Below are 27,689 nucleotides of genomic sequence, written 5' to 3' on the forward strand. Positions count from 1 at the left end.
TGCACCATGCCACGTCACAGCAACGCCTCAGCCTGCTCCATGCCACGTCACAGCCACACCTGAGCAGTTGGACCTGGAGATGGTTCCCACCCTTATACCCACCCTTAGTTCTCCTGAGCAGGCAAGGGGAACGTTTGGCCCTCCGACCCCGCCTGGACCCTCCGAGCCCTGGATTTCGCCTTGGTCTGTCGGTCCCTCGACATTGCCTCAGCTCTGCGTTCCCTCGGCTCCACTGCGGTCCTTCAGCCTGTCGGCTTTGCCAGGGTCCCTCGTCCCTCCGGCTCCTCGTTGGTCTGTCGGTCACCTGGCTCCGCTTTGGCTCTCCGATCCTCTGGTTGCGCCTCGTCCCTCCGATCTGTCAGCTCCACCGGGGACCTCCTTCCCTACGGCTCCACCTTTGTCCTCAGTCCCACCGGCTCAACCTCAGTCTTCCGATCCTACAGCTCGGCCTTGCTCCTCCGAGCCTCCAGCACCACCTTGGTCCTCCCTGCCATCGGCTCCACCCTGGCCCTTTGAGTCTTCGGCTACTCTCCGGGCACCAAGTTCCATGGCTCCGCCCCTCGAGCCTCTCATGGCTCTGCCTTCCATGGCCCCGCCCCTCGAGCCTCTCATGGCTCCACCCCCCACGGACACTGCCCTGGTCCCATGCCCCTCGCCATTTCTTGCCATGCCCCATGCCTCAAGACACCCCCCAACCCCCCCAGCTCCCTACAGAACTTTGGAACTTTGTAATGTTTTTTGTGTTTGTTCTTGTGTTGGGGCATTGGGAGCTGCCCCTTAGTGGGGGGGGGGGGGTTGTATGTCATGTGTATTTTGTTGATTCATGTCTTTTATTTTGAAAAATGTAGTTCCTGTTCCCTTGTCATGTGATTTCATGCTTTCCCTCCATGTTCATGTCATGTTTTTGTCAAGTATTGAATGAATGAATGTATGTGTTTGGTACACTGTTGTCAAGCCAAGCCATAGTCAAGTCTAGTCTAGTTCATGTTTTGTTTTGTAGTCAGGGTTATTGGTTCTCACTTTGTAAATAAACTGGACTTGGGTTCTCTACACTACATCATCGTCTTCATCATTGCCAGCAGCCAGCAACTTCGTTACAATATGAGAGCAAAGCAAGTGTAATATAATGTACTGCTATTGTAATTGTCAGGGCATTTTACCTGGAGTGGAGTTTGTATTTGATGGTAGAGGCAATGCTGGTGTGACTACAGGTAAATAAAAACATTAGGTTAGTGTTATCATCAAATTAATTTAATACAGTTGTCTTGTTATATCCTGTACATAGAAATATATAAAAGTTCATATGAATAAAGTCAAAGAAATTTTCATGTTGAAAACAACTATTTTAAATATTTCATAAAATGTTATATATAATAAGATACTATGAGAGCAAAATAATATAATGTACTGATATTGTAATTGTAAGGGCATTTTACCCGGAGTGGAGTTTGTATTTGATGGTAGAGGCAATGTTGGTGTGACTACAGGTAAATAAAAACATAAGGTTAGTGTTATCATCAAATTAATTTAACACAGTTGTCTTGTTATATCCTGCTCAAAGAGATAAATAAAAGTTTATAAAGTTAAAGACATTTTCATGTTGAAAACACAAATATTTTAAGTATTTCATAAAATGTTATATATAATAGGATACTTCCAGAGCAAAACAAGTGTAATATAATGTACTGCTATTGTAATTGTCAGGGCATTTTACCTGGGGTGGAGTCTGCAGTTGAGGTTGCAGGAAATGCTGATGGAACTACAGTTAAATTAAATCAAAAGGTTAGGGTTAGTGTTATCATCAAATTAATTTAACACCATTGCCTTGTATCCTGCTCAAATAAATATATAAAAGTTTATATCAATAAAGTCAAAGAAATGTTCATACAAAATGAAATCGAATAGGATATGAGAGCAAAACAAGTGTAATATAATGTACTGCTATTGTAATTGTCAGGGCATTTTACCTGGAGTGAGGTTTGTATTTGATGGTAGAGGCAATGTTGGTGTGACTACAGGTAAATAAAAACATTAGGTTAGTGTTATCATCAAATTAATTTAACACAGTTGTCTTGTTATATCCTGCTCAAAAAAATATACAAAAGTTCATATTAATAAAGTCAAAGAAATGTTCATACAAAATGAAATCGAATAGGATATATGTCATGTGTATTTTGTTGATTCATGTCTTTTATTTTTAAAAGTTTAGTTCCTGTTCCCTTGTCATGTGATTTCATGTTTTTCCTCCATGTTCATGTGTCATGTTTTCATTGGTTTATTGTTTAATTATCTTGCTAGAGTTCTGTTTGTTCATTGGTTTATGTTCCCTCATGTCCATGTATTTAAGCCTCATGTTTTCCATTGTATTTTTGTCAAGTATTGAATGAATGTATGTGTTTGGTACACTGTTGTGAAGTCCAAGTCAAGTCCATGTTTTGTAGTCAGGGTTATTGGTTCTCACTTTGTAAATAAACTGCACTTGGGTTCTTTACACTATGTCATCGTCTTCATCATGGTCGCTGAGCTAGCGCCATCTTTTGCTCCATGCCATGTCACAGCAACGCCTCAGCCTGCACCATGCCACGTCACAGCAACGCCTCAGCCTGCTCCATGCCACGTCACAGCCACACCTGAGCAGTTGGACCTGGAGATGGTTCCCACCCTTATACCCACCCTTAGTTCTCCTGAGCAGGCAAGGGGAACGTTTGGCCCTCCGACCCCGCCTGGACCCTCCGAGCCCTGGATTTCGCCTTGGTCTGTCGGTCCCTCGACATTGCCTCAGCTCTGCGTTCCCTCGGCTCCACTGCGGTCCTTCAGCCTGTCGGCTTTGCCGGGGTCCCTCGTCCCTCCGGCTCCTCGTTGGTCTGTCGGTCACCTGGCTCCGCTTTGGCTCTCTGATCCTCTGGCTGCGCCTCATCCCTCCGATCTGTCAGCTTCACCGGGGACCTCCTTCCCTACGGCTCCACCTTTGTCCTCAATCCCACCGGCTCCACCTCAGTCTTCCGATCCTCCAGCTCCACCTTGCTCCTCCGATCCTCCAGCTCCGCCTTGCTCCTCCGAGCCTCCAGCACTACCTTGGATCTCCCTGCCATCAGATCCACCCTGGCCCTTCGAGTCTTCGGCTACTCTCCAGGCACCAAGTTCCATGGCTCTGCCCCTCGAGCCTCTCATGGCTCTGCCTTCCATGGCCCCGCCCCTCGAGCCTCTCATGGCTCCAACCCCCACGGACACTGCCCTGGTCCCATGCCCCTCGCCCTTTCTTGCCATGCCCCATGCCTCAAGACACCCCCCCAACCCCCCCAGCTCCCTACAGAACTTTGGAACTTTGTAATGTTTTTTGTGTTTGTTCTTGTGTTGGGGCATTGGGAGCCGCCCCCTAGTGGGGGGGGAGGGGGGAGGTATGTCATGTGTATTTTGTTGATTCATGTCTTTTATTTTGAAAAATGTAGTTCCTGTTCCCTTGTCATGTGATTTCATGCTTTCCCTCCATGTTCATGTCATGTTTTTGTCAAGTATTGAATGAATGAATGTATGTGTTTGGTACACTGTTGTCAAGCCAAGCCATAGTCAAGTCTAGTCTAGTTCATGTTTTGTTTTGTAGTCAGGGTTATTGGTTCTCACTTTGTAAATAAACTGGACTTGGGTTCTCTACACTACATCATCGTCTTCATCATTGCCAGCAGCCAGCAACTTCGTTACAATATGAGAGCAAAGCAAGTGTAATATAATGTACTGCTATTGTAATTGTCAGGGCATTTTACCTGGAGTGGAGTTTGTATTTGATGGTAGAGGCAATGTTGGTGTGACTACAGGTAAATGAAAACATTAGGTTAGTGTTATCATCAAATTAATTTAACACAGTTGTCTTGTTATATCCTGCTCAAAAAAATATACAAAAGTTCATATGAATAAAGTCAAAGAAATGTTCATACAAAATGAAATCGAATAGGATATATGTCATGTGTATTTTGTTGATTCATGTCTTTTATTTTTAAAAGTTTAGTTCCTGTTCCCTTGTCATGTGATTTCATGTTTTTCCTCCATGTTCATGTGTCATGTTTTCATTGGTTTATTGTTTAATTATCTTGCTAGAGTTCTGTTTGTTCATTGGTTTATGTTCCCTCATGTCCATGTATTTAAGCCTCATGTTTTCCATTGTATTTTTGTCAAGTATTGAATGAATGTATGTGTTTGGTACACTGTTGTGAAGTCCAAGTCAAGTCCATGTTTTGTAGTCAGGGTTATTGGTTCTCACTTTGTATATAAACTGCACTTGGGTTCTTTACACTATGTCATCGTCTTCATCATGGTCGCTGAGCTAGCGCCATCTTTTGCTCCATGCCATGTCACAGCAACGCCTCAGCCTGCACCATGCCACGTCACAGCAACGCCTCAGCCTGCTCCATGCCACGTCACAGCCACACCTGAGCAGTTGGACCTGGAGATGGTTCCCACCCTTATACCCACCCTTAGTTCTCCTGAGCAGGCAAGGGGAACGTTTGGCCCTCCGACCCCGCCTGGACCCTCCGAGCCCTGGATTTCGCCTTGGTCTGTCGGTCCCTCGACATTGCCTCAGCTCTGCGTTCCCTCGGCTCCACTGCGGTCCTTCAGCCTGTCGGCTTTGCCGGGGTCCCTCGTCCCTCCGGCTCCTCGTTGGTCTGTCGGTCACCTGGCTCCGCTTTGGCTCTCCGATCCTCTGGTTGCGCCTCGTCCCTCCGATCTGTCAGCTCCACCGGGGACCTCCTTCCCTACGGCTCCACCTTTGTCCTCAGTCCCACCGGCTCAACCTCAGTCTTCCGATCCTACAGCTCGGCCTTGCTCCTCCGAGCCTCCAGCACCACCTTGGTCCTCCCTGCCATCGGCTCCACCCTGGCCCTTTGAGTCTTCGGCTACTCTCCGGGCACCAAGTTCCATGGCTCCGCCCCTCGAGCCTCTCATGGCTCTGCCTTCCATGGCCCCGCCCCTCGAGCCTCTCATGGCTCCACCCCCCACGGACACTGCCCTGGTCCCATGCCCCTCGCCATTTCTTGCCATGCCCCATGCCTCAAGACACCCCCCCAACCCCCCCCAGCTCCCTACAGAACTTTGGAACTTTGTAATGTTTTTTGTGTTTGTTCTTGTGTTGGGGCATTGGGAGCCGCCCCCTAGTGGGGGGGGAGGGGGGAGGTATGTCATGTGTATTTTGTTGATTCATGTCTTTTATTTTGAAAAATGTAGTTCCTGTTCCCTTGTCATGTGATTTCATGTTTTCCCTCCATGTTCATGTCATGTTTTTGTCAAGTATTGAATGAATGAATGTATGTGTTTGGTACACTGTTGTCAAGCCAAGCCATAGTCAAGTCTAGTCTAGTTCATGTTTTGTTTTGTAGTCAGGGTTATTGGTTCTCACTTTGTAAATAAACTGGACTTGGGTTCTCTACACTACATCATCGTCTTCATCATTGCCAGCAGCCAGCAACTTCGTTACAATATGAGAGCAAAGCAAGTGTAATATAATGTACTGCTATTGTAATTGTCAGGGCATTTTACCTGGAGTGGAGTTTGTATTTGATGGTAGAGGCAATGTTGGTGTGACTACAGGTAAATGAAAACATTAGGTTAGTGTTATCATCAAATTAATTTAACACAGTTGTCTTTTTATATCCTGCTCAAATAAATATATAAAAGTTCATATGAATAAAGTCAAAGAAATGTTCATACAAAATGAAATCGAATAGGATATGTGTCATGTGTATTTTGTTGATTCAAGTCAAGTCAAGCCATAGTCAAGTCAAGTTTAGTCTAGTCTAGTTCATGTTTTGTTTTGTAGTCAGAGTTATTGGTTCTCACTTTGTAAATAAACTGCACTTGGGTTCTCTACACTACATCATCGTCTTCATCACTGCCATTGCCAGCAGCCAGCAACTTCGTTACATATGAGAGCAAAACAAGTGTAATATAATGTACTGCTATTGTAATTGTCAGGGCATTTTACCTGGAGTGGAGTTTGTATTTGATGGTAGAGGCAATGCTGGTGTGACTACAGGTAAATAAAAACATTAGGTTAGTGTTATCATCAAATTAATTTAATACAGTTGTCTTGTTATATCCTGTACATAGAAATATATAAAAGTTCATATGAATAAAGTCAAAGAAATTTTCATGTTGAAAACAACTATTTTAAATATTTCATAAAATGTTATATATAATAAGATACTATGAGAGCAAAATAATATAATATACTGATATTGTAATTGTAAGGGCATTTTACCCGGAGTGGAGTTTGTATTTGATGGTAGAGGCAATGTTGGTGTGACTACAGGTAAATAAAAACATAAGGTTAGTGTTATCATCAAATTAATTTAACACAGTTGTCTTGTTATATCCTGCTCAAAGAGATAAATAAAAGTTTATAAAGTTAAAGACATTTTCATGTTGAAAACACAAATATTTTAAGTATTTCATAAAATGTTATATATAATAAGATACTTCCAGAGCAAAACAAGTGTAATATAATGTACTGCTATTGTAATTGTCAGGGCATTTTACCTGGGGTGGAGTCTGCAGTTGAGGTTGCAGGAAATGCTGATGGAACTACAGTTAAATTAAATCAAAAGGTTAGGGTTAGTGTTATCATCAAATTAATTTAACACCATTGCCTTGTATCCTGCTCAAATAAATATATAAAAGTTTATATCAATAAAGTCAAAGAAATGTTCATACAAAATGAAATCGAACAGGATATGAGAGCAAAACAAGTGTAATATAATGTACTGCTATTGTAATTGTCAGGGCATTTTACCTGGAGTGAGGTTTGTATTTGATGGTAGAGGCAATGTTGGTGTGACTACAGGTAAATAAAAACATTAGGTTAGTGTTATCATCAAATTAATTTAACACAGTTGTCTTGTTATATCCTGCTCAAAAAAATATACAAAAGTTCATATTAATAAAGTCAAAGAAATGTTCATACAAAATGAAATCGAATAGGATATATGTCATGTGTATTTTGTTGATTCATGTCTTTTATTTTTAAAAGTATAGTTCCTGTTCCCTTGTCATGTGATTTCATGTTTTTCCTCCATGTTCATGTGTCATGTTTTCATTGGTTTATTGTTTAATTATCTTGCTAGAGTTCTGTTTGTTCATTGGTTTATGTTCCCTCATGTCCATGTATTTAAGCCTCATGTTTTCCATTGTATTTTTGTCAAGTATTGAATGAATGTATGTGTTTGGTACACTGTTGTGAAGTCCAAGTCAAGTCCATGTTTTGTAGTCAGGGTTATTGGTTCTCACTTTGTAAATAAACTGCACTTGGGTTCTTTACACTATGTCATCGTCTTCATCATGGTCGCTGAGCTAGCGCCATCTTTTGCTCCATGCCATGTTACAGCAACGCCTCAGCCTGCTCCATGCCACGTCACAGCCACACCTGAGCAGTTGGACCTGGAGATGGTTCCCACCCTTATACCCACCCTTAGTTCTCCTGAGCAGGCAAGGGGAACGTTTGGCCCTCCGACCCCGCCTGGACCCTCCGAGCCCTGGATTTCGCCTTGGTCTGTCGGTCCCTCGACATTGCCTCAGCTCTGCGTTCCCTCGGCTCCACTGCGGTCCTTCAGCCTGTCAGCTTTGCCGGGGTCCCTCGTCCCTCTGGCTCCTCGTTGGTCTGTCGGTCACCTGGCTCCGCTTTGGCTCTCTGATCCTCTGGCTGCGCCTCATCCCTCCGATCTGTCAGCTTCACCGGGGACCTCCTTCCCTACGGCTCCACCTTTGTCCTCAATCCCACCGGCTCCACCTCAGTCTTCCGATCCTCCAGCTCCGCCTTGCTCCTCCGTTCCTCCAGCTCCACCTTGCTCCTCCGATCCTCCAGCTCCACCTTGCTCCTCCGATCCTCCAGCTCCGCCTTGCTCCTCCGAGCCTCCAGCACTGCCTTGGTCCTCCCCGCCATCAGCTCCACCCTGGCCCTTCGAGTCTTCGGCTACTCTCCAGGCACCAAGTTCCATGGCTCTGCCCCTCGAGCCTCTCACGGCTCTGCCTTCCATGGCCCCGCCCCTTGAGCCTCTCATGGCTCCACCCCCCATGGACATTGCCCTGGTCCCATGCCCCTCGCCCTTTCTTGCCACGCCCCATGTCTCAAGACACCCCCCCCCCCCCAGCTCCCTACAGAACTTTGGAACTTTGTAATGTTTTTTGTGTTTGTTCTTGTGTTGGGGCATCGGGAGCCGCCCCTTAGTGGTGGGGATATGTCATGTGTATTTTGTTGATTCATGTCTTTTATTTTGAAAAATGTAGTTCCTGTTCCCTTGTCATGTGATTTCATGTTTTCCCTCCATGTTCATGTTTTCATTGGTTTATTGTTTAATTATCTTGTTAGAGTTCTGTTTGTTCATTGGTTTATGTTCCCCCATGTCCATGTATTTAAGCCTCATGTTTTCCATTGTGTCTTTGTCAAGTATTGAATGAATGAATGTATGTGTTTGGTACACTGTTGTCAAGTCTAGTCTAGTTCATGTTTTGTTTTGTAGTCAGGGTTATTGGTTCTCACTTTGTAAATAAACTGCACTTGGGTTCTCTACACTACATCATCATCTTCATCATTGCCAGCATCCAGCAACTATCGTTACAATATAAGAGCAAAACAAGTGTAATATAATGTACTGCTATTGTAATTGTCAGGGCATTTTACCTGGAGTGGAGTTTGTATTTGATGGTAGAGGCAATGCTGGTGTGACTACAGGTAAATGAAAACATTAGGTTAGTGTTATCATCAAATTAATTTAACACAGTTGTCTTGTTATATCCTGCTCAAAGAAATATATAAAAGTTCATATGAATAAAGTCAAAGAAATGTTCATACAAAATGAAATCGAATAGGATATGAGAGCAAAACAAGTGTAATATAATGTTCGGCTATTGTAATTGTCAGGGCATTTTAACTGGGGTGGAGTCTGTAGTTGAAGTTGCAGTAAATGCTGATGGAACTTCAGTTAAATTAAATCAAAAGTTTACGGTTAGTGTTATCATCAAATTAATTTAACACCACTGTCTTGTATCCTGCTCAAATGAATATATAAAAGTTTATATCAATAAAGTCAAAGAAATGTTCACGTTGAAAACACAACTATTTTAAGTATTTCATAAAATGTTATAAACTCAGCAAAAAAAGAAACGTCCCTTTTTCAGGACAGTGTATTTTAAAGAATTTTGTAAAAATCCAAATAACTTTACAGATCTTTATTGTAAAGGGTTTAAATAATGTTTTCCATGCTTGTTCAATGAACCATAAACAATTAACGAACATGCACCTGTGGAACGGTCATTAAGACACTAACAGCTTACAGATGGTAGGCAATTAAGGTCACATTTATAAAAACTTAGGACACTAAAAAGACCTTTCTACTTACTCTGAAAAACACCAAAAGAAAGATGCCCAGGGTCCCTGCTCATCTGCATGTCTGTGCTTTAGGCATGCTGCATGGAGGCATGAGGACCGCTGATGTGGCCAGGGCAATAAATTGCAATGTCCGTACTGTGAGACACCTAAGACAGCGCTACAGGGAGACAGGAAGGACAGCTGATCGTCCTCACAGTGGCAGACCACATGTAACAACACCTGCACAGGATCGATACATCCGAATATCACACCTGTGGGACAGGTACAGGATGGCAACAACAACTGCCCGAGTTACACCAGGAACGTACAATCCCTCCATCAGTGCTCAGACTGTCCGCAATAGGTTGAGAGAGGCTGGACTGAGGGCTTGTAGGCCTGTTTTAAGGAAGGTCCTTACCAGACATCACCGGCAACAACATCGCCTATGGGCACAAACCCACCTTCGCTGGACCAGACAGGATTGGCAAAAAGCGCTCTTCAATGACAAGTCACGGTTTTGTCTTACCAGGGGTGATGGTCGGACTCGTGTCTATTATCGAAGGAATGAGCGTTACACCGAGGCCTGTACTCTGGAGCGTGATTGATCTGGAGGTGGAAGGTCCGTCATGGTCTGGGGTGGTGTGTCACAGCATCATCGGACTGAGCTTGTTGTCATTGCAGGCAATCACAATGCTGTACGTTACAGGGAAGACATCCTCCTCCCTCATGTGGTACCCTTCCTGCAGGCTCATCCTGACATGACCCTCCAGCATGACAATGCCACCAGCCGTGCATGATTTCCTGCAAGACAGGAATGTCTGTGTTCTGCCATGGCTAGCGAAGAGTCCGGATCTCAATCCCATTGAGCACGTCTGGGACCTGTTGGATCGGAGGGTGAGGGCTAGGGCCATTCCCCCCAGAAATGTCCGGGAACTTGCAAGTGCCTTGGTGGAAGAGAGGGGTAACATCTCACAGCAAGAACTGGCAAATTTGGTGCAGTCCATGAGGAGGAGATGCACTGCAGTACTTAATGTAGCTGGTGGCCAAACCAGATACTGACTGTTACTTTTGATTTTGACACCGCACCCCCCCCCCCCCCCCCCTTCAGTTTATGTCTTAGTTGTTGAATCTTTTTATGTTCATACAAATATTTACACGTGTTAAATTTGCTGAAAATAAAAGAAGTTGAAAGTGAGAGGATGTTGCTTTTCTTGCTGAGTTTATATAATAAGAAACAATATAATGTAATATAATGTACTGCTATTGTAATTGTCAGGGCATTTTACCTAGAGTGGAGTCTGTATTTGATGGTAGAGGCAATGCTGGTGTGACTACAAGTAAATTAAAACATTAGGTTAGTGTTATCATCAAATTAATTTAACACAATTGTCTTGTTATAACCTGCTCAAAGAAATTATTATATCAGAAAGATTATATCAATAAAGTAAAATACATTTTCACATTGAAAACAACTATTTTAAGTATTCCATAAAACGTTATATATAATAAGATACTATCAGAGTAAAACAAGTGTAATATAATGTACGGCTACTGTAATTGTCAGGACATTTTACCTGGAGTGGAGTTTGTATTTGATGGTAGAGGCAATGTTGGTGTGACTACAGGTAAACAAGAATAAAACGTTAAGTTTCATCATCAAATACATTTAACACAGCTTTCTTGTTGTGTCCTACCCAAAGAAATGTGAAAAAGGTTATATTAATAAAGTCAATGTTAAATTTAAAATTTCATTTGTGGTTGTGTTGGGGTTATAGGTGGTCCCCATTGCGCCCCCTTAGTTTGCCGCCGGCACCCCCCTTTACATGGCACCCCATGTTTTGCATTTATGGATTTTGTGCCTCTGTATGTATGACAATATATGATGATACCATTGGTGAAAATTAAAATAACAAAATAGCATCAATAAATATTTTAAGTAGCATGAGTAACAATGTTGCTTAAAGTACATGTTATCAAATCAAATATGATGATTACGCCACAGATTTGACATCATGAAGTTTTGTCACAAGACATTTAATGATGTCCAACCTGCACCGTAGTCGCCATATTTAATTTATGGAACTGCAAATGTGTTGATCAATTATTTGATTTGAGAGTGGATAACAACTTAAATTCATCACACGAAAATTATTGTATGGATTCAGAAGACTTGGTATATAGTGCACAAGTCATATCAGCTACTTTTACTGTAGTTCGTGTTTTTTTTTTTTTTTTAGCTTGACAGCTCCACTTTTCACTTTCATTATATGGCAAAAAGCCACGTGAAGATTTTATATTGTTTTTCTTTTGTGTTCAATGGAAGAAGGAAAGGCAACACCCAGACTAATAAGCTTTCATTTGAAAATGCATTGATTTCGCATTGACGTCCACACCAAAATGGCTGAAAATAGTGCGTTTCAGAAACGCTCTCCATTACCACACACTTTGGAAAACGATGATGTAAGCAAACTGAAAACAAGGATTTAAAACAAAAACAGGTTAGTGTTAGGGCTGGGCGATATGAATACAAAAATTACATCTCAGTGTTTTTCAGCCTATTGATGATCTTCAATAAATATCTAGACAATTATTTATCTAAAATGGCTTTAAAGTGTTTTGTTTTTTTAATAAGAGTAACCATTATTTCATCCTACCAGGCATTGGATTCAAAATGTTTAATGCACAAAGAAAGTCTTGTTATGAATATGTATGTTTTCCACAGTTTTTCACAATAGTAAAACAAGGAAGAATTATATTTAATTATTTTAATTTTTATGCAGCCATATACATCACAGTCTAATTAAAAGCATTATTTACATACATATATTTCTACTAAAACATTTTTATGAACAGGGTATGCAAAAACTACAACTTCACTCACTTATTTTTTGGGTCCCAGTCAAATATTATACAATACTGAATGATATTTGTGGGATTCAGTCAAGTTCATTGTTATAATATAATTAGGATATAATTATATATATATATAGAAAATATTTGTTATATACAATAGAATTTCTGTCGTATATATTTCATCTCAAGCTTTTATTTTGGCGGAACATTGAAAGTGCACAAAAGTGCACTAAACTACCATACGTTGCGGTCGCGGCTTTCTATCGTCAGAAAGAAAGCCACTCCAGCAGCTCCCCGTCTCGGTCCTTCTGAGGCTGAGTCGGTTAGCAATAGGGGCGATTTGGGGACTTCAGTGGGAGCTTCTCCGCCGGGTAACCCCCCACAGACCTCCCATTCCCCTGCACGCTCGTATGCCCCGGCCGGGTTCTGGGATGAGACCGTGGGCTCGTCTCAGGAAGGGTTAGTGGCCTCGTTCGGAACTTGCGAAGAGGATGTGATATCCATTGCAGCATCGGAGAGTGGGCTCGCCATGTCTGATGCGGAAGACTCGGCTGGACTTCCACCCTTGGGTACAGTGGTCCAGTCGCAGGCAGACGTAGAGCTGGCGGCCATGCTTGCCTGGGCAGCCATGAGTGTTGGGCTGGAGTGGAACCCTCCGCTCCCCCTTGAACCCTTGCAGCTCGACGATTAGTTCCTGGGGCCGGAGTGCCGCTCAAGGCCACGCTCCGCCCCCGTTCCTTTCTTCCCGGACGTGCATGAGGAGCTTACGCGGTCGTGGCAGGCACCTTTTACTGCCCGCACCCGATTCGCAAACTCCTCCGCTCTCACTACCCTCGACGGTGGGACGGCGAGGGGGTACTCGCCGATTCCTCAGGTGGATCAGGCGGTCACGGTGCACTTCTGCCCACAGAGCGCCGCCACCTGGCGGAGTCGTCCGAGGCTCCCGTCCAGGGCCTGTAGGCTCACGTTGTCACTGACGGCTAAAGCCTACGACGCTGCTGGACATGCTGCCTCCGCCCTGAATGCCATGGCTCTCCTGCAGGTACACCAAGCCAAGGCACTTAAAGAACTGCACAAGGATAGTTCTGACCCGGGATTAATGCAGGAGCTGTGCTCGGTGACCGACCTCACCCTCCGGGCGACGAAGGTAACGCCGTGGTCTCTTGGGCAGGCGATGTCCACCTTGGTGGTCCAGGAATGCCACCTTTGGCTCAACCTGGTCGAGGCTGGCCTATTCGGCGATGCCGTCGGAGACTTTGCCTGGCAGTTTTTGACGGTAAGGAAGCAGACGGAGGCCATACAACATATCCTGCCCCGGCGCGGCTCGAGACCCCACACCCCGTCTGCTCATCGCCAAGGGCATCCCCCTACGGAGGTAATACCGGCTCTGCCGCAGCCCGCCCCAGTGGGCCGGTCCCAGCATGGAGCCGCCCACAGGAAACAGACATCACCCGTCTCACGGCCGGTCGCCAAGAACCCGAGGAAGGCTTCGAAGTGCCCCTGAGACAGGCAGCCCAAGAAGTCGGGAATTCACCCTTCAGGAGCTGGTAAAGAGACCACTCCTTCCCCTGATGGAGGGTCGGGTGGAGAATCCTTATTTTCCTTTTCTTTTGATTTCACAGCACACCCAATGGGCTGCGGTACCCACTTTGTCAAGCAAAGAGCAGTTCCCTCACTTCCTGGGCCTCACAGTCGGTGTTCACAGCTGTCGTTATCATGACCACCAGACACCATTTCTCTCTGGCAGGTTCGGCGCCCCGGAGGCGGGACTTCCGCCCCCGCACACCCAGCTGTGGCACAAGTCTGCTCCAAATGTGATGGTCTCCACGGGTCATGAGGACGCACTTCTTCCTCCCCCTGTCCCAGGCCATTCCGGGGGTAGTCACAAGGAGCCAGGTAAGTGCTTTGATGTCCTAAGACTCAGCATGTCCACAAGTGGCACCTCAGACTCCGCCCTGTCACGAGGCCCCGCCCGCCGGTACGTCCGACACAATTGTTCCCTTGTTCCCCCTCGCACGGAGCTTGGGGGCATGGCTCGTGCTCCAGTACAAGGTCCTCCTCTTCGGCAGCCCTTGCCCCACTAAGGGAAGTGGGCATTCACATTCTCAACTATCTCGACGACTGGCTGATCCTAGCTCACTTGCAGGACTTGTTGTGTGCACACAGGGACCTGGTGCTCACGCACCTCAGCCGGCTGGGGCTTCAGGTCCACTGGGAAAAGAGCAAGCTCTCCCTGGTTCAGAGCATCTCATTTCTCGGTATGGAGTTAGACTCTGTCTCACAAATGAGCGCGCACAGTCGGTGCTGAGTACATTCAGACAGAAGACGTCAGTCCCACTGAAATCTTTTCAGAGGCTCCTGGGGCATATGGCATCCTCAGCGGCGGTCACGCCACTCGGATTGATGCATATGAGACCGCTTCAGCACTGGCTCCAGACTCAAGTCGCGAGATGGGCATGGTGCCACAGCGCACACCGTGTGCTCGTCATGCAGGTCTGTCGCCGTCTGTTCAGCCCTTGGTCCAACCTAGCGTTCCTACGGGCAGGAGTTCCCCTAGGACAGGTCTCCAGGCATGTCGTGGTTACAACGGACGTCTCCAAGTGTGGCTGGGGTGCCGTGTGCAACGGGCACGCAGCCGCCGGCCCTTGGACTGGTCCAAACTGTGTTGGCACATCAACTGCCTCGAGTTGCTGGCAGTATTGCTCGCCCTGCAGAGGCTTTTGCCGTTGATCCAGGGCAAGCACATGCTGGTCCGGACTGACAACATGCCGACGGTTGCATACATCAACCACCAAGGCAGTCTACGCTCTCGTCGAATGTCACAACTCGCCTGCCATCTCCTCCTCTGGAGTCAGCAGCGGCTCAAGTCGCTGCGAGCCACTCATATCCCGGGCAACCTCAACAGCACAGCGGACGCGCTGTCACGGCAGGTCATGCTCAGGGCAGAGTGGAGACTCCATCCTCAGGTGGTCCAGCTGATCTGGAGTCAATTCAGTCAAGTGTAGGTGGACCTGTTTGCTTCCTGGGAATCCTCCCACTGCCCGCTCAGGTATTCCCCTCCCTTGAGGTGAAGATGTGCGCTCTTTCTCCCAGTCGCGTTCACAAAATTGTGGACCCTGGATGTCCTTCCTCCTTAGCCCTGTGGCTGGTGAGTTTTCGGAGAAACTTGCTGCCGGCCCAATACGTGTGCTAATTAGGCCCTGTACTGTGGTAGGTGCTCCACATGCGCTGGTTACCCCATTGGTATCCCCACGTGATGTATTTTCCGCAAAGTGGTTTCCCTGTTTCCCAAGTTGCATGAAGTCCAGTGTTAAGTTTACACAGCCTGTGATGATTTGGGGTGCAATGTCATCTGCTGGTGTTGGTCCATTGTGTTTTTTGAAAACCAAAGTCACTGCACCCGTTTACCAAGAAATTTTGGAGCACTTCATGCTTCCTTCTGCTGACCAGCTTTTTAAAGATGCTGATTTCATTTTCCAGCAGGATTTGGCACCTGCCCATACTGCCAAAAGCACCAAAAGCTGGTTAAATGACCATGGTGTTGGTGTGCTTGACTGGCCAGCAAACTCACCAGACCTGAACCCTATAGAGAATCTATGGGGTATTGTCAAGAGGAAAATGAGAAACAAGAGACCAAAAAATGCAGATGAGCTGAAGGCCACTGTCAAAGAAACCTGGGCTTCCATACCACCTCAGCAGTGCCACAAACTGATCACCTCCATGCCACGCTGAATTGAGGCAGTAATTAAAGCAAAAGGAGCCCCTACCAAGTATTGAGTACATATACAGTAAATGAACATACTTTCCAGAAGGCCAACAATTCACTAAAAATGTTTTTTTTTATTGGTCTTATGATGTATTCTAATTTTTTGAGATAGTGAATTGGTGGGTTTTTGTTAAATGTGAGCCAAAATCATCACAATTAAAAGAACCAAAGACTTAAACTACTTCAGTCTGTGTGCATTGAATTTATTTAATACACGAGTTTCACAATTTGAGTTGAATTACTGAAATAAATGAACTTTCCCATGACATTCTAATTTATTGAGATGCACCTGTATATATATATATATATATATATATATATATATATATATATATATATATATATATATATATATATATATATATATATATATATATATATATATATATATATATATATATATATACAACAACATCGCCTCCAAAATCAATTACAGTTTCATCACAGGTAAAATACATATATATACATATATATTTTACCTGTGATGAAACTGTAATTGATTTTGAAGGCAATGTTGTTGTGACTATAAGTAAATAAAAAGTATATATAAAAAGCTTGGTGTTATAATCAAATCAATTTATTACAACTTTCTTGTTGTGTTCTGCCCAGAGAAATGTATCGCTCTGTGGGACAGTGTTGCCTGACCACTTTGGCATGCCAAAATTTATACCAAATAAAACACCAAATTTATAAAAAATAATGTCCTTTTTTTTTTTTTATCAAGAGGGGATGACATAATACTAACTAATCAAAATGCAATTATTTGTCATACGATCCGAAATAAGATTTACCCTATGTAAAGTGGGAAAGTAGGCTCACTGGGGAAAACGCATACTTGCGTAGCCCCAGGGGCCAGCTGTGTGCCAACGCGTCTGTGCCGAGGGGAGCCTCGGTCAGAGAATACCAGAGCGGGCAGTGGGAGGATTCCCGAGAAGTGAACATTTTACATCAAGATAAAAAATTGATCCTTTACTGATAAGTAAAGCTGTATTTTGAATAACTTTATACATGTGTGAAAATTACGAAAATGTGCATGTTGCCCTGAGGCAGCATTGTACCGTGAAATCACTGGGCCATAACAACAGTATTAGGTATCCATATCAAGTATCCATTTCATTTGTAAGAAACAAGGTAAAAATGATCTTAATATTTTGGCATTATATCCATATGAATTATGCCTTCTTTTTTTTTTTCTTCTTCTTCTTTTTTTAAATAAACATTTCATTACTATAATGTTATTATTATGTCATATTATGTTGATGATTTTATTGGAAGTAAAAGGTACTAAAAGTGAATTAAGTTAGCAAAGTCACAAAAATTATTAATTTTGACATATAAATAATAATAAAAAAGGATCAACTTCAAAAAAAAAAAAATAAAAGTAGGTCAGCTTGTGGCTCTTAAAAAAGTTCCAGAAAATGAATGAGAATAAGATTAAAACAGAGAGGGGTCTCTACATTTACAGTAAATGTAGAGAGCTGCTGCAGAGAGCTAAAAAAATAAAATAAAATAAAAATAACGAAGAAAAAAGAACATTATAAAAACTAAAAAGACCTGTTCGGCTTATAGTGGCTTTTACAGTGGTGGTCACAGTGGTAGGTGCAGTTGTCGGAAGTATGATTGGCTTTCTTTGCCAAAACATGAAGTAGTCCCTAGTGAATGCAGCTCTGAAAAGAAAATTGAAGATAAAAAATGGGAATGCAAGGATATGAAAACTATATGAATAGATTATTCTATTTAATTTCATCTTATTCAAGAGAAACTACCTGAAGTAGAATGTTCCACTCTCTGGAACTTGCCAGTGCACTGTGATGGATGTTTTATCTAGATTATTAATGTGACTCACAGCCCTGCCCTGAAAAATACCAGCATGGTAAACAGTTGGTGTTAGTACCATCCTCATCATTTGAGATGTTTAATTGATACTAAAACATGAATAAAGGCCAAAGAAGCCTGTTAAAAGGATAAAAAACTCATGTGTGTTGTAGGTGTCAGACAGGACTCACAGATTGACCATCACACGTCAGGAGTGTGCTGCTGCTCGAGTCAATCAAACTAAAAGTACCAGCAGGCGGACAGCTATCACACTTACGGGCCTCCAACAGAAAACCAGTAAATGGAGAATTGATAGCCGTAAGTGACACTGTGTAAAATGAGAGTAACAAAAACTGAAAAAAAGACTGAAAAGCCTTTGTTTTTGTTTTGTAGTATTTTTCTTGTAATGTTTGGCAAGTCAAATGTACAGTTATTTTTCATGTCAATAAAGCACATTAAACTGAATCAGAGAAAGAATCTACACTTAAAAATGTTTTGTCAGGTAACTTAAAAACAATTTGCCATATGTGGTAACATCTAAACTAACTGATTTTATTCAAGTCAGACATGTCCTTTAGTCAGAATACATCATACTGACAAATTAGGTTTGATTACACCAAAGTAAGTACATTTTATGGGTTAGATCCGGTAAAAATAATCCTTATATTAACAATTGCAGGTTACCACTTTTTTCAGTATACCAGTAATGGTGGTTTCCACTTCAGAATTATTGAAGGTTTGAACTTCTGGTATGATCTTGAAAGGAGTTTCAGTAGTTTGTGCTGGTATTTTTACATCATTTTCATCCAAATGATTGATGTTCATTCCTGAACATTCATCCTCCAATATACTTCCATCACTGTAGCAGGTGATGAACTGCAACATGGTAGCTCCACATAACAGAAAAAGGAGACAGTCCGCAGTATTCATCTGAAACGACCATACTTGAAAATAACAACTGTGTAATGAGAATCACAAGATCTGTCTGAAATAAATTGTCCAGTAAAACGTTTTTACTCTGATTCCTCACACCAGATATTTCACCAGTTTCGGCAACATTTACTACATTTAAACTACAAAAATAAAAGTTTACTGTTAAAAACTTACAGAGAATCACGTTATGTAAAGTCCACAATAATGAAAAAAATCCAAGGCACTTCTTTTGTGACAAAAGTTAAAAGCACATTAGGACATTAAAATTGTTAAAGAAGTTAAAGAAAAAAAAGAAAAAAAAAGAAATAAAAAATCAGTAACTGCACACTGATACATTTCTGCAAACAGCCTTCTTCAGAGTGTGTCAGTACCCAATAGGTCACAGCAGGCACGAGGCCACATAAGGGCCAGAGTGGCACTAGTCCACCCAGATTGACGGGTGCTCCACCCAATCAAAACTGCAAGAATATTAGAAGAGTTTGCATATAAAATGAAACTGCATTTTGTCGCATGCAAAATAGCTCACATGCAAGATAATCATCATATTCCTGTTATAAATATAGTAAGACAGCTGTATTAAATAAATATTTTGTGACATTGCAGCAGCTCCACGAAGTCCAGAACATAAGCCAAAGGAGAGATGTCAGATATTAAAGATTCGATCTTTAGGAAAATAGCCAATGGTGGGTTTCCTGATAACGTTGCAACTTAAGCCTTTACGATCATCTTAACTGACGTCGTTCATTATTTTACGATGGAGTAACACCTGTTTCCCAAACCAGCACGTAGATCGTTCTTAAGTTGAACTTAAGCGCTTCGTAACAGGAGCTGTCCGGTCCAAAGGTGCTGATTACACTAGCAAATATGTCCAGGTGTTTGTCTTCTCAAAATGAAAATAATGTGGAAATACTAACAAACATGGAAGTTGTTTGTAACCTTGTCAAGGCGCCGAAATGTATTAACAATTACAGAATTCAATTAAATAAATAATTACAGTTACTGATTTTTTTATTTTTTATTTTTACTTCTTTAACAATTTTAATGTCCTAATGTGACTAGCCAAATAATAATAGATGCTTTTTAACTTTTGTACCAGAAGAACTGCCTTGGATTTTTAAGATATTGTTTATCTTCATTATTGTGGACTTTACATAAAGTGATCCTCTGGACAATTTATTTCAGACAGCTCTCGTGACAAAACATGTATTTTGTTTTGTCACGAGAGCTGTCTGAAATAAATTGTTCAGTAAAAAGTTTTTGCTCTGATTCCTCACACTAGATATGTCACTAGTTTCAGCAACATTCACTACATTTAAACTACAACAATAAAAGTTTACTTTTAAAAACTTACAGAGGATCACTTTTCAGTCTTATTTTCAGATATCACAAGATAATAATAACAAAGATATATTACATACAAAATAAAAATAAAGAAACATTTCACCACATGTAGCCTATGTATTAACAAATTCCCACCTTCATTCTTCAAGAATTATAAATTAGGAGAAGTTAAATATTTTACAGAAATGGGGTCAGGTCTAATTCTTCATTCAAACCAGGGAAAGTGGTGGCCTTTAAATGAAAGATCCAAAAGCCTCTCTTTGTAGAAGTCTTTGTAGTCTATTCCTCTTCCTAATAGATCCACACACTGTTTCTAAACCAACCATTTTTAAAGTAGAAGGGTTTGAATCATGTACAGATGCATAATGTACTGCCATAGGGTAATCTTTGTTTCTTGTGCGGATTGCATTCTTATGATCCCACAGCCTATTTTACAGTCTACGCTTAGTCCAGCATACATAGAAACACTGGCAAGGACATTGAAGCCTATAGGTTACATATGTACTCTTACAATTGATAAATGATCCAATAGAAAACTCGCTGTAACTAAAGACATCAACAAAAGACTTTGTCTGGATTACACAGTGGTTACAATGTCCATATTTAAATGTTCCCATTATTTCTTTGTCCAGCCATGTATTCCGTTCAGTCGCAGGCAAATAACTTCTCACTACTCGGTCCTTAATAGTAGGGGCTTTTCTGTAGCTCACAGTTGGAGGCTCCTGAAAAATCCCCCAGTTCTTGTTGATTATCGGTTGAATACGTTGTGAGGCAGTACTGTATTCAGTGACAAAAATTGGTCGCACAGAGATTTCGACGTCCAAACACACGCAGCGTTACCAAAGGGACACTGTTGTAAATATATCTGGTTTTCCATTAACGGATGATGCAGTACAGGTTCTATCAAAAGGTCTCTCATTCGCCCCGACGCGTGAAACGACAGAGTTGAAAACTAAAATTGATCTATTTCGTTTTCATCGGAATTTACAGTTGAGAGTAATTTATGGAAGAACAACATATACATCTGACACTGTTTCGAGAGACAATCAGGACTCTTTAACTATTCGCTCCATTTTTAAACCAGAAAAAAGTGTCTTGGATTTTTTCTAATTTTTATGACTGAACCACAACCAAAGAGCACCTTCTGGGCTTACTTCACGAGGTCCCTCTAGCAAGTAGCGTTCCAATATGTTTTCCTTTTAATAAACAATGTCTTGTTTAGTGTGCCGTGCGCAAGACCTGTTTGTTGATCAAAGTTGGTAAAGAAAAAAGTAAAGAGTATTAAAAGCCGTACCGTGAGGAACTGCCAGTCGGTTCTTCTGTTCTGTTCTTCTGTTCTTCTATTGTAACTATTCCTCATATCGTCTTTCCGCACAAACACATTTTTACCCAATTAAATGGTATGTGGGTTAGAATTAGGAAAGTGTCTCTGATGCCCTCTTTTGGTGAACTCAAATATTAGGTCATATGCATGACAGGTGCATGACACATCGCTTTATGCGCTTCCATTCTTACCCTGACGCGCCCATCGTTTTGGAATTGGATAAATCTGGACTCATCAGACCACATGACCTTTTTCCATTTACGATGTGACTTCACCAAGCGTTTTAGTGATCTCCGATCACGATCATTCAAGATTTTTTTTCCAACCACATTTCTTCCGCAAAGCTGACGGTTCACCACTATACTTCCAAGTGTTAATAATGCGTTGGACAGTTCTTACCCCAATTGCAGTGATTTCAGCGATCTCCTTAGTTGTTTTCTTTACTTGATGCAGGCCAATAATTCGACCCTTCTGAAACACACCAATATCTTTTCCACGACCACGGGATACGTCTTCTGACATGGTTGTTTAAGAAATGAGAAGTTACTGTACACACTGCATCAGTTAGGGTTAAAAAAATGTGTTGCAAGCTGAAATATATTAATCACTGCAATAATGATCCAATCATAGGCTCTTAAGTATCTACTTTTTTTTTTTTTTTTTGACCAGGTAGTGTGTGTGTGTATATATATATATATATATATATATATATATATATATATATATATATATATATATATATATATATATATACGAAAAGAATTCAGGTTGAAACCAAGGCAGGGTAAACTAGAATGTGATGACAAATCATACCTTCCGGCAGATATTAAAAAACAAACAAACTTTTTTTCACGGTACAATTAATTTGGCATGTGCATAAGGAAGTACACAAGACTAAAGGTATGACTGATCAAAGACCAAATTCTTAATTATCACGTGGTTTGTGTAAAGATTTTTTTTATTTTTTATTTATTTTTTTGTCATTAAGTCACAGTAAAGTGAGCTGAGGTAAAGCATGATCTCCCAAATAACATAAGCTCCCTTTACTGTTAGCAACCAGTGCTCTTGAAAGCACCATAGTCCAGAAAGAAACAAATGGGGAAGAGGGAAGACAAGAAGCAAAGTGATTAGTGGGATAGTGAGAATTCGTAACTAAAACTGATGCATTTTGAATAAAGTTTTAATAAGCATTATGAATATAGCACTGAAATATGAATATAGCCAAGGTCGTAACCATGCCTTAAACATTATATATAATAATTTTTTTTCTGAATAAAGGCTTTAAATGTGATAAAAGGCCCAAAATTTAATCTTTTTTTTTTTTTTTTTTACATTTAAGTTTTTAAGTAGGCTACAACACAAACACTGTGTCTGCATTTCTAGCAACTTTTTTTGTTTCAGTCAACTTTTATTTCTTTTTTGTGCTGTCTCAAAGAAAAGATGAATATAATTTGAATGTTTTTTTCATCATTAATGTTTCTGGAAAAAGACCTGACTGTGTCAGCTGGCTAGCAAAAAGAAAGTACACAAAATTATTTACTGCCTTCAAGTTGTCCCTCATTGTGTTTTTTCCCCTAGTAGAATCTTAACACAATCTTTTTTGACTGCACGGTCACCACCCTTTGCACCTTTGTTTATTTATTTATTTATTTTTGCTTAAATTTGTGATTATTTTGCTACCAATAAGAGTTTAGTAGCCTACTCTTTGGTCCAGTATATTTTTTTTAAAATCCCTTCTGCAGAATTCTGCAGATTTTTACTCAAACACAGAGCAGAAAATGTAAAAAGAAAAAAAAAGTCTGCAGGTTCTGTCTGGACCTGGTCATGTGTTTAGCTTGAAGTTGATGCATGAAACTGATGTTAGGGAGTATGTTATATGTTATTATATGTTGTATGTTATTAAAGCAAATAAACTACAAGCGTGTCTAGGAAAAACTGGGTTGGAAAAGTATTACCAAAGTACACTGCACCTAATTTTTAGAAACACATTGTATAGAAAAGTAACAATAAAATGCCTTGTACAGTATATACTAGAAGATGAAAAACAGAAGCATTACTTAGAACCCTTACTCATCTTCCTATAGAGATAAAATGGGTAGGCTACTTTATGTATATATTATATTTTATTCTGTCCCCTTGTAGAAAAAGATCCTTTTGTCATCACATGACAAATCAGTTTTCTTCATTATTTTCATATCATCTTAAGTGCTCAGGAGGACATAATGCATTACCAGTATCTGAAAAGCTGCAGAAATATTTCAAGATATAAACTGTGCCAAACGATTGTCATGTTTCTAAAAGTACAGAATTTTCTGCAAAAATCTGACACTCCAACAAAGGTTCAGTATTTCTAAGACTATTACAATTTTAAGGTAAGACTTTCTAAACGCAAGAATAAGTTTATTATTCTTTTTTCACTTAACTTTTAACTCCAGCATATCCTTCAACTTCAAGAGACAAATTATCACATTTTATAAACATGTCTGTTCCAAAATGTAGCAGTCACAATCAGAAAATTGGTGCCTTTTAAAATTTGGAAGTAATTTAGTTAAGTTCTGTTTAAGGTATTGACATAGACATAAGGACAATGGTGTCATACTGTGCAATAATTTACATCAATATTTATTCATGTAGCAGACACTTTATCCTTTCCTCTGAAGTGACTGTCACATATGTGTCATTTCAATAATGTAAAAACACCTTCTGTGGGGAAAAACAAATTAGGCACTGATAACACTGGATGTAGGTTGGAGCCAACAAAAACAACAAAGAATCTGAAGATATGCCTTTCAGAATACTATCATTAAACAAATCTTAAAAAGTATTTTGATCAACACTCTGTCATCTGACCACAGACACTCCAAAGTGCTGTTATGAACAAGTACAGTACAAACCATGAGAGTTTAGCAGGTAAAAAAGTTGCAAAAATGTATACTTCGTTTATATTATTTCATATGTCAGAAGTACAGTCAAGAGTTAAAATGAGGGTTAATACAAGTTTAAGTTTAATAAGTTTAACATAAAAGATTCCCTTACTAATTATAATTTTAGTTGTATATTTTGTAATCAGTACTAGATGCACATGTTGGGTGAGTAATCTATCCAACATGTGCAGTATGTAATAGTGATTCTAGTGATTTTTGAAGTGGAGAGTGCATTGATAGGTGCAGCAGGTTTAATCCAGTGGTTTCTTGCAGTGCTGGCAGCAGTTGGTGCAGTGGGAAGTGGAGCCAGAAATGCAGCAGCAAATATAACATTTTTCAACAGTTTTTGTGTTGGCAGCAATAGGTCCTGTGGGAAGTTGGAAGTACAACCAGAAGTGCACATGCAACACTAATAAGCAGTAGGTGAGGTGGGGGCTTCAGTGATTTGTGTAGTGGTTTTTGCAGTGGTGCATTGTTGGGGAAATTATCCTAATAAAGACAAACTCAAGAGAAGTCTTTTTGTCTTTTCCCATGAGAAGAACAATTATTTAGTCCGGGTGAAAGTTCTCATACACAAGTAAAGTATTCCCCTGAGCAGAGAAGTCACACACACATAATCAACCAAGCTCCATTTATATGATCAAATCAAGGATTCTTGCACATCTAGAAGTTCTAAGGCTGCCTGGTTACTCTGGTTAAATTTCTTTCAAAAACAATACACCTAGTAAGAAAACAGGACATATTGACCCTTATGATCCTGATAACGTCTGTGAATATGACTATTTGCTTATGCTATGTTTAGACACTTCACAGCAGAAACACTCTTTTCTCTCTCAAGGCCACACACACACACACACACATCAGCAGAATCATAGCCAACAACACTCATTCTAAAAATGTCATATTAATAACTAATGGATTCATATTCAACTTAACATCTAAACATTAACATCATAAATGCAATATAATCAGAAACATAATCAATACATGAATTTTTCCATTACAGTATGCAGTGCTAGTTTCAGTGCTTGGTGCAAAGGTGAGTTTAGTTGTGGTTGGAGTGGGCTTTGCAGTGTTTTGTGTAGTCAAGTTTCCCACTCTTTTATGAACACCAGATTCAAGGACTTTTTCAAGCACTTTTCATTTCATATCAAGCACCTATTAAAATCACATTTAAGCATACATCATGATGAAGGCCTCTTAGATAATAAATTGAACATTCTGTAATATTCAATGTGTGAAGATAACTTTTTTCTTTAAGCTCAATACAAATAGTATTGGTAACAATTTGTCAATACATTCAGTACTTTCAATATCACTTTTTGATGTCTCCATTTTTTTTCATTCGTTTTTTATTCAGAAAACAAATCTGAATATTTTGTGCAGTATAGCTCCTCAAGTAAATGTACCTTGTTTTAAATGATTTTTGGAAATTTTTATTGGAAAACAAATAACAAATAAAAAAATACTCATCAAAAAGAAATTTAGAACTAATAAACAACTTTTTGCAGTGTACAATAGGCTTAACCTCTCTCACCTTTTTGTTAGCTTGATTACATGCTAACTCATAAAAGCAGCTCTGACCCCACAGAGAAATGCCACTTTAAGAATGTGTACTTATTTTCATGTCCTGCTTCCTTATTAATAGAACTTTAAAGGATGCAGTACAGGTAAAAGGAAGTAACACTGGGGTGTTTTGCTGCTGTGGAACACCAGCTTCCCTTCACGACAACATTTATTCGTAGTTTTTTTTTATTTTAATTTTTTAAGTATACAGCCTACATTATGGTTCTTCTCTTCAGTCACATGTTTCCCAGCAAAGCATGCAACTGTGCCTGACTTACATTTATATTGTTGTTCTTGGCAAATCCCTTTAACAAATACAACCCCAATTCCGAAAAAGATGGGGCACTATGGAAAATACTAATAAAAACAAAAAGGATTGATTTGAAAATTATATTCACCCATTGCTACAGTATTTTGAGAGTTCTATAACAACAATTTATTTGATGTTTTACCTTGTGATTAAAAAAAAACAATTATTATTATTATACACTCTTTACAAATCAGATAATTGCAGTCGAGTGTTTACCATTGTGTAAAATCAATATTTCTTCTAATAACACTTAAGCATTTGGGCACTGAAGACACAACTTTGTTAAGTTTAGCAAGCAGAATTTTCCCCCATTCATCCATTATGCAGGTCCTCAACTGCGCAATTTTACGGGGCCTTTGTTGATGTATTGTGCACTTCATAATGTGCCACACATTCTCAATTGCAGACAGCTCAGCACTGCAGGCAGGACAATTTAGCACCCACTCTCTCTGCTTATGCAGCCATGCAGGATGTGGTTTGGCATTGCCCTGCTGGAAAACTACTTCTGAATGCGCGTGATCTGTGATACATCAGATGTCACTATCTTAAAAACCATCATATGTCTGCAATGGATATCATGACATGGGCTCAGAAATACTTTGGTAAAACTTTGTCAGTCAACACCATTTATAGCTGCATCCACAGATGGAAGTTAACGCTTTACTATGCAAAGCAGAAGCCATACATCAACACTGTCCAGAAGCGCAGCTGATTTCTGGGCTCGGTCTCATCTGAGATGGAAAGTAGAACAGTGGAATTGTGTTTTGTGGTCCGATGTGTCCACATTTCAAATAGTTTTCCAGGCCAAAGAGGAAAATGAGCATTCAAGCTGCTATCAGCGCCAGGTCCAAAAGCTAGTATCTGTCATGGTATGGGGGTGTGTCAGTGTCCATGGCATGGGTAACTTGCACATCTGTGAGGGTAACATTAATGCAGAAAGAAATGTACTCATTTTGGAGCAATATATACTGCCATCCAGACACCATCTTTAGACAGACTAAGATCAGTTTGGATCTAAACCAAATCAATTATAGGACATGTGTTGACCAAAGATGGACTGATCCTTCAGAAAGGACAACCTGTAGCATATATGGCTCTGGGTGGCTCCCAACATTTTTCTCACAAGTAACAAGCTTTTCCCTGTTCAGCTACTCATGGAAAGGAGGCCAAGAGTGTCAGCACATCCATTAGTATTTTCTTTTAATAGCTTATATGTTTTAAAGTAATGCCTTTTTAATTAGTTACATAACATAAATACAACATTATCATGACTGGATGACAATTTCTTCTCATTTGAGTGCTTAACTCCATACATTAGGGTATCATTTATTTTAAATGTGGCATATTAAATGAAAAGTGTCATTTGTATGTCATTCTGCTCAGTTCATTGCTTGCCCACTAGATTGTACACAACTATGAGTGTGAAAGCAAAGTCCAGAAGATGTAGGACAGTGCATTTTTGAGTTAACTCTTAAGTAATTAAACTTAAAAATAATTAATAATCA

General features: G+C 40.7%; 1 protein-coding gene across 50 annotated transcripts in view; it reads right to left on the minus strand.

Annotated features, from left to right (window-relative positions):
• The window catches only part of LOC127424097 (uncharacterized), a 32,845-nt gene extending 11,392 nt beyond the window's left edge, over positions 1 to 21,453 (minus strand). For 8 of the 50 annotated variants that reach the window (XM_051668917.1, XM_051668903.1, XM_051668905.1 and 5 more), the window contains exons 1-18: positions 21,355 to 21,453; positions 18,488 to 18,716; positions 17,978 to 18,114; positions 17,738 to 17,826; positions 17,526 to 17,638; positions 10,927 to 10,971; positions 10,639 to 10,683; positions 8,666 to 8,710; positions 6,782 to 6,826; positions 6,529 to 6,573; positions 6,251 to 6,295; positions 5,975 to 6,019; positions 5,530 to 5,574; positions 3,762 to 3,806; positions 1,968 to 2,012; positions 1,715 to 1,759; positions 1,437 to 1,481; positions 1,161 to 1,205 (exon numbers count right to left, since the gene is read on the minus strand). In XM_051668917.1, coding sequence (XP_051524877.1) covers positions 1,161 to 1,205; positions 1,437 to 1,481; positions 1,715 to 1,759; positions 1,968 to 2,012; positions 3,762 to 3,806; positions 5,530 to 5,574; positions 5,975 to 6,019; positions 6,251 to 6,295; positions 6,529 to 6,573; positions 6,782 to 6,826; positions 8,666 to 8,710; positions 10,639 to 10,683; positions 10,927 to 10,971; positions 17,526 to 17,638; positions 17,738 to 17,826; positions 17,978 to 18,114; positions 18,488 to 18,716; positions 21,355 to 21,420 — 1,219 coding nt within the window. In that variant the 5' untranslated portion in view covers positions 21,421 to 21,453. The remainder of the gene's footprint in view (positions 1 to 1,160; positions 1,206 to 1,436; positions 1,482 to 1,714; positions 1,760 to 1,967; positions 2,013 to 3,761; positions 3,807 to 5,529; positions 5,575 to 5,974; positions 6,020 to 6,250; positions 6,296 to 6,528; positions 6,574 to 6,781; positions 6,827 to 8,665; positions 8,711 to 10,638; positions 10,684 to 10,926; positions 10,972 to 17,525; positions 17,639 to 17,737; positions 17,827 to 17,977; positions 18,115 to 18,487; positions 18,717 to 21,354) is intronic. The other 42 variants (XM_051668918.1, XM_051668904.1, XM_051668894.1 and 39 more) reach the window with 38 other exon arrangements.
• Between the last annotated feature and the right edge of the window lie 6,236 nt (positions 21,454 to 27,689).

Source organism: Myxocyprinus asiaticus, chromosome 33, assembly GCF_019703515.2.
Source record: "Myxocyprinus asiaticus isolate MX2 ecotype Aquarium Trade chromosome 33, UBuf_Myxa_2, whole genome shotgun sequence".
Classification (NCBI taxonomy): domain Eukaryota; kingdom Metazoa; phylum Chordata; class Actinopteri; order Cypriniformes; family Catostomidae; genus Myxocyprinus; species Myxocyprinus asiaticus.